Source organism: Arachis duranensis, chromosome 10 (genome assembly GCF_000817695.3).
Source record: "Arachis duranensis cultivar V14167 chromosome 10, aradu.V14167.gnm2.J7QH, whole genome shotgun sequence".
NCBI lineage: Eukaryota > Viridiplantae > Streptophyta > Magnoliopsida > Fabales > Fabaceae > Arachis > Arachis duranensis.
This window is the reverse complement of record NC_029781.3, coordinates 97,587,600-97,598,064: the sequence shown is the minus strand read 5'-3', so window position 1 is coordinate 97,598,064 and position 10,465 is coordinate 97,587,600. Positions and strand designations below refer to the sequence as shown.

The 10,465-nt window shown below is 34.4% G+C and overlaps 1 protein-coding gene across 1 annotated transcript; it reads left to right on the top strand.

Moving 5' to 3' along the window:
- The first annotated feature begins 1,193 nt into the window (after nucleotides 1-1,193).
- LOC107471179 (ABC transporter B family member 19) lies at nucleotides 1,194-9,766 on the top strand. The gene is made up of 9 exons (XM_016090616.3): nucleotides 1,194-1,788; nucleotides 1,925-1,979; nucleotides 2,683-2,858; nucleotides 3,732-3,932; nucleotides 4,214-4,392; nucleotides 4,475-4,791; nucleotides 4,887-5,930; nucleotides 6,007-6,248; nucleotides 8,292-9,766. The coding sequence occupies exons 1-9, from the start codon at nucleotides 1,516-1,518 to the stop codon at nucleotides 9,498-9,500; spliced, it is 3,696 nt and encodes a 1,231-aa protein (XP_015946102.1). The 5' UTR covers nucleotides 1,194-1,515; the 3' UTR covers nucleotides 9,501-9,766.
- Nucleotides 9,767-10,465: the final 699 nt, after the last annotated feature.

Below are 10,465 nucleotides of genomic sequence, written 5' to 3'. Positions count from 1 at the left end.
ATAATTGATAAATAGTTTAATAATGTATTAAATATTAATTTTTAATAACTATAATAAATATATTTTTCTAAATTATAATAAAGATATTTTGTATAAAATAATTTAGAATAGAGAAAAGTATATTCATTTTGGAGGGAAAATGGAGTCACGAGGGATCGACATATACATAAATCATTAGTATTAAGTTGGGCAGACCTAATACCATGAGGTATGCAATGGTAGACTAACAGCATTAATCATCAGACAGTCATGCATATCAAATCTAAATTCTTGTTATCAGAACAAGTCACTAAACATGACAGACACTCAGAGTATGCAATAAAGCATAGTCAGTCCATTCTCAAGTCTCTAACAGGAATTAACTGCTCTGATATCATAATGTAACATCCTAATTTTCAGCACATTATGATCGTACCAAAAGTAAGACGTTACTGACCTGTTTTCCTTATTTACTATTTAATTATCAGCTTACAATTTATTTTTCAAATAAAGACTCTAATTCAATAATTAGAGATAATCAAATTAATTTTCTTTAAAATTAATAAAGTTCAAAATCTAATTATTCAAATTAGCGCATATAAAATTCTCATTGTTTTTAAGTCACTAAAGCTTTAAATCAATAATTAAAAGTACTCAATTAATACAAAAATTTCTGAAAATATGCTTTCGAATAAATAAAATAAATCATAAATAATTTATTATTTAATTTTCAAAATTTGGGATCTTACAAATCTTAATCTATAATATAATAATATAGTAATTATTTTATATATTGTACGAATATAAATTAATTATTTTTTATTTATAAAAATTTTAAGAGCTTGTTATATATATATATATATATATTTTGATGAATGTGATATATTTTTTTATGTAAATAATCTTTTAAAAAAATTTAATAGTTAATCTATTACCTTTTTTATTTTAGTCCAAATTAAATGTTTTTTTATTGTTTTTAAAAAAAAAATCTTTTAAAAATTTTAATAATATGTGATGAGAAATACCAAATAAATTATACAAAAACTAATTAAAATACAACATAAAAATATTCTTAAAAAAATATTTTAGACGTCTTTATTTAAGTTGCCTCCTATTGATTTAGCTAAATCCGAAAACTTAAGACTTGGAAGCACTTTTTTCTCACTATAAAACCACACTTCACACCTCTCTCTCTCTTTCATGTTGTTCTTTCTTCTTTCTCTCTCTCGAAAAAAAAAATGAAGAAAGCTTTCTTTGACCACTGTCTCTAACAACTCACTCATTACTTCACACTTCACACTCTCTTCACTCATCAATCATCGTCATCACCACACTCTCCTTTCCTCACTTACATTCAACAACACCAAAAAACCGTTGCTATTTCCCTCTCTTCAGATCTTCATCTTCTTCACCTTCATTCATTCATTCATTCAAATCCCCACCAAAGTTCCATCAATAAAGACCACATTTTGCAACAACACAGACACACCCTTTTCCTTTTCCTTTTAAGAGTGAGGAGCTTCTTCTGTTACTGCCATGGCTGAAGGTGTTAGTGAAGCAAACAATACTAAAGCGTCGCCATCGCCATTGCCACCAGAAGCAGAGAAGAAGAAAGAACAAAGCCTACCATTTTTCAAGCTCTTCTCATTTGCAGACAAGTATGACTACATGCTCATGATCTCTGGAACCATCGGCGCCATTGTTCATGGCTCCTCCATGCCCGTTTTCTTCCTCCTCTTCGGTCAAATGGTCAACGGTTTTGGTAAGAACCAAATGGACCTTAACAAGATGACTCAGGAAGTCTCAACGGTATATATATCTTTTTTCTTTTAATATTCAGAAAAATTAATTATCATATCAATATTTTTCTTACCAAATTCATCTCATAGATCTAAGATCTAATTTATTTTATTTTATTTTATTTTTATTTTATTAATTATTGCAGTATGCTCTTTACTTTGTGTACCTTGGCCTTGTGGTTTGCATATCATCATATGCAGGTAATAATGTTATTTCTTTTTTCATTTATTTCCTTTCATTCATTCATTCCATTTGGTCAAAATTTTCAACTACCTTAACTCTCTCTTTCTCTTTTAATATCCCTTTATCATTGGCTTATTTTTTTATTTTTTAGTAATTTTTGTTTGTCCTCACCTGTGAAGAAGATGGATCATCACACTTCACGGACCATTTATCCTTTTTTTTAAATTTTTTTAATGATAATAATAATTCATTAATTGCGTAACTCTTATAACCACTTCCATCCAAATTAAGAGGGTCCTATATGGTGTTTGATCCCACGTGTTGTGCTAATTTTTTTTTCACCTGTCAAAATCTCCAAACCCATAATTTCAATTTTCCCTTTGCCTAACATTATCATCTAACATTCTAATTTCTAACACCACATTCTAATTAATGATCATCATCTTCTTTCTATTTTTTCTAAATTTAATAAAAGTGTGAAACAGTTTAGTCCCACGTCTATTAAATTCGATTTGGATTGACAATCAGTCTCCCTGATTTCTGGGTTATTTAATTTACCCAAAAAACATGTAACAGCATCAATTATGTCACACAATTACACATTATTATTTCACTAACCAAAAATAAATATTAGTGTTATTATTCAAATTAGGACTGAGATTTTTAATATTTAGTCCTTCAAATTTCAAAATATATAATATAATTTTTTATTTGGAGCAGAAATTTCATGCTGGATGTATAGTGGGGAGAGGCAAGTGAGTACACTAAGGAAGAAGTATTTGGAAGCAGTGCTTAAACAAGACGTAGGTTTCTTTGATACAGATGCAAGAACAGGGGATATTGTTTTCAGTGTCTCAACGGACACACTTCTTGTTCAAGATGCCATCAGTGAGAAGGTGCTTTCAATTTTATTTATTATCAAATTATTTCAAATTTAATAAATAAAATATATATATAAGTGATTAGTGAACATGGGACTTTCTTGGGTTGTTCATATCCATCAAAATGTGGGCTCCACAGATATGATCATAGATCCTTAAAGTGGTGCATGTTAGCTAATATTGCTTAACATGCGCACCGGCTAAGTTTATTTAGAGTAAAATATAAATTACTACAATTTTTTTTCTTTATTTTAAAATGATGCATGCTATGACTAGGGTGAATGTATAACTTTGACAATATTTAAAAAATATGGTTAAAGTTAAAGTAATTTTTTGTATATATTTAAGAATACTTTTTAATTTCAAAAATAAAAAAGTAACAAATCTTTTAAAAATATAAAAAGTATAATCTTAATTTTAGTAATATTTTTTAAGTGTTGCTAAAGCTGTATAAAAAATACTGTACTTTTTGTTAATTAAATAAATTTTAATTTTTATATTTTATTTTAATAGTTTAAATTTAAAAATATAACCTGCTAACTAGGTTAGTGGTATTTTTGAAGTGCATTAACATTACTCCCAAAATAGGAGTACTATTTTTATATCTTGTATTTGTTTTAATTTTTTTATATAATACTTTTTATCTTGTTTTTATCTCTCTTATTTTTTTTTTGGTTTTAAATACTTATGAAATAGAGATGCAATACATTTTTCTGTCTTGTTTTTATCTCAGTTTCTTTATATTTTTATCTAGAAATTCTTACCAAACACAACTTGCCAATTTCCTTTGATAATTTGAATATTCCACAAGACATACTTGTTGTAGTGCAAAAGGTTTAATCCAATTTTCCTCATACAAGAACTGTTTGTGTGTGGATTGTGGTTCAGGTTGGGAACTTCATACATTATCTTTCAACTTTTCTGGCTGGACTTGTGGTTGGTTTTGTGTCCGCATGGAGGCTAGCACTTCTAAGTGTTGCCGTGATTCCCGGCATCGCTTTCGCCGGCGGCTTGTATGCTTACACTCTTACCGGCCTTACATCCAAGAGTCGCGAATCCTATGCCAATGCAGGCATCATTGCCGAACAGGTGAGGTCATGAAAGTTTCCATGCTTCTAAATTGGTGAAAACTAAGGTGCACTTACTTTCATATGAAGTTGATAGTTGAAAGTCAGTTAAATGATTTAATAGATTTGACTAAATTGTTATTCAACAGCTCTCAACTATCAACTTCACATGAAGTTAACTGCACTTAAGTTTCTACTACATTGGCCTAAAGTTGCTTCTATATTGCATGTATTTCAATTTTTCATTGTCTCAAAGAAAGAAAAGTGGTTGGACTAATCAGTACGATCTGCAAAATGTAACAGGCCATTGCGCAAGTTCGAACCGTTTACTCTTACGTTGGGGAGAGCAAGGCGCTGAACTCTTATTCAGATGCAATACAGAACACTCTGAAGCTTGGATATAACGGCGTTTTCATCCGAAATGGACAGACCGACGGAGGCAAGGCGTTCACGGCTATATTCTCGGCCATTGTTGGTGGAATGTAAGAGCCTTTTTGAGTTTTCATGACTCTGTTCATGTTCCTTTCAATTATTTAAATTTATATGTCTGCTTTGATTATGCAGGAGTTTGGGACAGTCTTTTTCGAATTTAGGCGCCTTTAGTAAAGGCAAAGCGGCCGGATACAAGTTAATGGAGATCATCAAGCAGAAACCAACAATTGTGGAGGATCCTTTGGAAGGCAAGTGCTTGGGAGAGGTTAATGGAAACATTGAATTCAAGGATGTTGGTTTTAGCTATCCCTCGCGGCCGGATGTCATGATCTTTCGCAATTTCTCAATCTTTTTCCCGGCCGGGAAAACAGTGGCGGTTGTAGGTGGTAGTGGATCAGGAAAGAGTACAGTTGTTTCCTTGATTGAAAGGTTCTATGATCCAAATGAAGGTAAAAAAAGTTTTAGATAAATAGCAAGGTGTTTTTTATCTGAACTATGGAGTTATGCTTAGTCTCTGTTTTTTTATTTCGAAATGGCGAAGCAGGTCAAGTTCTGCTTGATAATGTGGACATCAAGACACTGCAACTAAAATGGTTGCGCGATCAAATCGGATTGGTGAATCAAGAACCTGCGCTGTTCGCAACCACCATTCTTGAGAACATACTCTATGGAAAACCTGATGCAACAATGGCTGAAGTGGAAGCAGCAGCTTCTGCTGCAAATGCTCATAGCTTTATTACCTTGCTTCCCAACGGCTATAACACTCAGGTGGGAGAACGAGGAGTGCAATTATCCGGAGGCCAAAAGCAGAGAATTGCAATTGCAAGAGCAATGTTGAAGAATCCAAAGATTCTGCTTTTGGATGAGGCAACAAGTGCTCTAGATGCAGGATCAGAGAGCATTGTTCAAGAGGCACTAGACCGGCTCATGGTGGGAAGAACAACCGTGGTTGTAGCGCATCGTCTTTCGACCATAAGAAATGTTGATACCATCGCCGTGATCCAGCAAGGACAAGTGGTGGAGACAGGAACACACGAGGAACTCATTGCCAAGGCAGGAACCTATGCATCACTAATTAGGTTCCAAGAAATGGTTGGAAATAGGGACTTCTCCAACCCCTCAACTCGCCGGACACGATCCTCCCGGCTCAGCCATTCCCTCTCTACAAAGTCCTTAAGCCTCCGATCTGGAAGCTTAAGGAACTTGAGCTACCAATACAGCACCGGAGCCGACGGCCGCATAGAAATGATATCTAATGCCGAGACGGATAAGAAGAATCCGGCCCCGGACGGATACTTCCTCCGGCTGCTGAAGATGAATGCCCCCGAATGGCCTTACTCAATCATGGGAGCCGTTGGTTCTGTTCTCTCCGGATTCATTGGGCCAACATTTGCAATTGTGATGAGTAACATGATTGAAGTCTTTTACTATAGAAACTATGCATCCATGGAGAAGAAAACCAAGGAGTATGTGTTTATATACATTGGAGCTGGACTCTATGCAGTTGGTGCATATTTGATTCAGCATTACTTTTTCAGTATCATGGGTGAGAACCTCACCACTAGGGTTAGAAGAATGATGCTTGCAGGTAATTAAGTCACTAATACTAATTAAATGTTTATGTTATGTAATTAATTAATGTGAATTTGATTTGTATATGGTAGCTATATTGAGGAATGAAGTAGGATGGTTCGATGAGGAGGAACACAACTCAAGCCTGGTGGCAGCAAGGCTTGCAACGGATGCAGCTGATGTCAAGTCTGCCATTGCTGAGAGGATTTCTGTCATTTTACAGAACATGACTTCCCTCCTCACTTCTTTCATTGTTGCTTTCATTGTTGAATGGAGAGTTTCTCTTCTCATTCTTGCTACCTTCCCTCTCCTTGTCCTAGCTAATTTCGCTCAGGTCAGTCAAATTCATTTCTCATTTAACTTATTCAAATTCACTATTTTATATTTTAATATATATTTTGAATAAATAATCAAAAAATTCATTTGTAAATATCAAAGTACACTTCATATATTGTTTTTAATGACAAAAGGTACACACTCTTACTAACGACATTATACTTTTGTCTAGCAAAACTAGTCTTTTAGATGTACTTTTATATTTACGAATTTTTAGTGTGTATTTTTGTCTATCTTAAATTTTTTTTGTGTATTTTTATTTAATTATTTATATAATTCTTTATGAGTGATTAATTTAGTAATTGTTTTTTTTTTGTGTGTAACATACTTGAATTAGTAATAGGTGAATTAGTAACTACCAAGGTGTAAATTTGTTATCCATCCTAGATCACCACAAAGTATGGCATAAAATGTTTGAAAACTCCCAGAAAGTTGAAAATGAAAATAAGAAGATTAAATTATAGTAACTAAAGACACTGGTATTTTTTATGTGCATGTGCTAAGTGTTGACCAGAGTCTATGGTAGTATAGTACTAGTAGTGGGGCCCAAAAAGTAACTCAAGAATTAAACTCTATCTTACAATACACACTCTTTAATAAGAATCTAACCCTCAGAAAACGACAAAAACAAAAACAACAAAGACCCACCTAAGTTGAAGGGTGCACGTGCTTCCCTTCACACTCCACAGTGCATTAAAATATTGTGAAAACTAATGACTCATGTATTGGCATCTTATTAAAAGCTCATTAATTGCTATGTTCAAGTCTATTCTCTTAGGCTCTTAGCTTTTTTTATGCATGGAGGTAGATCATAGCATTGGTAGTTAGATTAGATTCCACATCTGAGCATCAAATTCCATGTCATAATTCATATAGTAACCTAGTCTTCTATTCAATGAAAATCAAATAGAAAAGGAAAAAACATATAGCATTTCATTTTTGTTAGTGTAATTTTTACTTAGGAATATTATATGTATTTTTAAGAGGCAATATTAACACTATATCAAATATTAGACTACTATTTTTAATTCATATTTTTTTTGTTTTGAATTTGTTAACATATTTATAAATTAATGATCCTCTCATGATCAACACTTGCTTCCATTTTTTCTAATAATATTTTTTGGATACTGGGAACTTGAAATTCAACTGGGTCTAAAAAGGAAAGTTCATGTGTGTGATTTTCTTTTTAATTTGTCTAGGAATCTGCAATTCTCTTATAGATTGTCACCCGTGACCATGTTCATTCTTTTTCAGGTCTAGTTTGTCTAGACTACCTGCAATCTTATAATTTTATAATTATTTTTGGTTATTTTATTACCATTAATGGATTTCTTACAGACTTATAACAGTGATTTCTGGACATGTGTTATTGTATTTTACTAAGATTTTTTTGACTATGCATGTGAGACCATGTGGGTTTTGCTGCACCAAAAATGTTTCTTCTGTGCATGTGGGAATTTTTTAGGTATGAAAAAAATTAACCTTTTAGTAACAGGTAAAATTGTTAGAAAAATAAATAATATAAAAATGACTTTAAAGTAGTTATAATAGAAAGTTCCTAAAGAAAAAAGCTTTACCTTTGCATGATTCCCTGATTAGACAGGACTTAACAAACTTTGATAACTGTGATTTACACCTATTATTATTAATTATTATAGGGTGTACTAATTCACTAAAAAAATTATAATTTTTTATGTTCTATTCATTGTAGCATTATATTATGCGCATGCTCTAGGCACAGTGCAAGGAAATAGACTTGATTGGTGATGAAACCTTCAAATCTATCAGTGACTTATAAATGATTTAGTAGTATAGGTTGTGTCTATGTTAAGATGAACCATCTGTTGTTAAGGTCCCACATCGACTTTAATGCACTTTTGGCACTTTTCTTGTGGATTATTATTGTACCATACCCTTTGTGCCAAAATGAATAGAAGAATTTACTGTTTATGAATAAGAGTTATGTTGAATAATTAGTGCAAAGATGATACAATTAATTATGAAACAGTTCTAAGAAGATGGTAATTTGAATGTGCAGCAACTTTCCCTAAAAGGTTTTGCTGGAGACACAGCGAAGGCGCATGCAAAAACAAGTATGATTGCTGGAGAAGGAGTGAGCAATATCCGAACCGTTGCAGCATTCAATGCACAGAACAAGATGTTATCGGTCTTCTGCCACGAGCTGCGAGTGCCGCAGATGCGAAGCCTTCGCCGGAGCCAGAGCTCCGGCATCTTGTTCGGCCTCTCGCAGCTCGCGCTTTATGCCTCCGAGGCTCTCATTCTATGGTACGGTGCACATTTGGTCAGCAAAGGAGTTTCAACCTTCTCCAAGGTCATTAAGGTCTTTGTGGTCCTTGTCATAACGGCCAATTCGGTTGCAGAGACCGTTAGCCTCGCCCCGGAGATAATTCGGGGCGGGGAAGCAGTTGGCTCTGTTTTCTCCATCCTCGACCGGCACACCAGGATCGATCCAGATGATCCTGATGCTGATCCGGTCGAGTCAATTCGTGGAGAAATCGAGCTTAGACATGTTGATTTCGCATACCCTTCGAGGCCAGATGTGATGGTTTTCAAGGATCTGAACCTCAGAATTAGGGCAGGCCAAAGCCAAGCCCTCGTCGGAGCGAGTGGATCGGGGAAGAGTTCGGTCATCGCCCTTATCGAGCGGTTCTACGATCCCATAGCCGGGAAAGTCATGGTGGACGGAAAAGACATAAGGAAGCTTAACTTGAAATCCTTGAGGCTCAAGATCGGTTTGGTCCAACAAGAACCGGCATTGTTTGCCGCCTCGATATTTGAAAACATTGCTTATGGAAAGGAGGGAGTGACGGAATCCGAGGTGATCGAGGCAGCTAGAGCTGCCAACGTGCACGCCTTTGTTAGTAGCCTGCCCGAGGGCTACAAAACACCCGTTGGCGAACGGGGCGTGCAGCTCTCGGGTGGGCAGAAACAAAGGATTGCAATTGCTAGGGCTGTCCTTAAGGACCCTACAATATTGCTTCTTGATGAAGCAACAAGTGCACTTGATGCTGAGTCAGAATGTGTGCTACAAGAGGCATTGGAGAGGCTCATGAGGGGGAGGACCACGGTGCTCGTGGCGCACCGGTTGTCCACCATAAGAGGGGTTGATTGCATTGGTGTGGTCCAAGATGGGCGCATTGTGGAACAAGGTAGCCATTCTGAGCTTATAAGCAGGCCTGAGGGTGCATATTCTAGACTCTTGCAACTACAACATCATCACATTTGAGGGACACAAATGTAAAACATTTTAGTTTGTTTTTAATATAAGGCCTTGTTTGGTTGAGATCATTATGTTTGGCCTCCCATTAACCTCATGCTTTGATTTTTATTTTTTTTTTCTTTTTAGATGTAGATATATGCTACATGAGGTTTGTACCTTGAGGACAAAAAGTACTCTGTTTCCAATGGAGTAGCTAGTATTATTAAATTAATCAAATATCAATGGTCCATAACTATGTTATCTATATGGTTATTTGAGCTTTTTGCTTTCTACCTACCTCCCTATTTTTATTTTCCCCTTCATAATTTTAGTACTTCTATCCAACTTTTGTTTCTGATTGGGGACCTATCTAAAGAAGACTAGTGGCAATTTTGGGAAAAAAAAAATTGAGAGGTGTACTTATTATGTCTATTAAACAAAATGGAGACACAATCAGATGGGGAAGATGGTGTGAATTATTGTAAATGAGAGATGGGAGAAGCATTATTTTAAGTAAGTTTTTATTTTTATTCATGAAATCCCTTAAGAAAATGTGACCCACTTGATGGTGTCTAGAAGGATTTTTATTTTTCCCACTTTGGCCACTCATTGAACATGGAAGGGAACTTTATCAATCACAATTAACTAAAATTGAGTGCAACTTTAATTTAGCTCTGGATTTTTGGGGAATATGTTATATGGACCCCATTGACATAATAATCACTTTAACTAAAAATACAATTATATATTCACTTTAATTAATATTGTCATTACCTTTGTTGTTTTGGCAATTATACCGACAAGAGTAATTTTACTTTATGTATCTAAACAAAATTTATTCTCTTAAACTTACTTCTAATATTTCAAATAAAAAAATATTTTATTCTTTTAAAAGACGTCCACCAAAATGAATTCTTCCAAAAAGAAAAGAATTAATAGGGCTAAAGGAAGGATCCTGAGCCCTTATCACATGTATTCATAGTTGCTTTGTA

Bases quoted from the DNA above. Each gene is read 5' to 3' on its own strand.
- LOC107471179 (XM_016090616.3), top strand. From the start codon at position 1,516: ATGGCTGAAGGTGTTAGTGAAGCAAACAATACTAAAGCGTCGCCATCG. The intron at 3,933-4,213 runs GTGAGGTCATGA...AAAATGTAACAG, and splicing joins CAGGCATCATTGCCGAACAG to GCCATTGCGCAAGTTCGAAC. The intron at 6,249-8,291 runs GTCAGTCAAATT...TTGAATGTGCAG, and splicing joins TCCTAGCTAATTTCGCTCAG to CAACTTTCCCTAAAAGGTTT.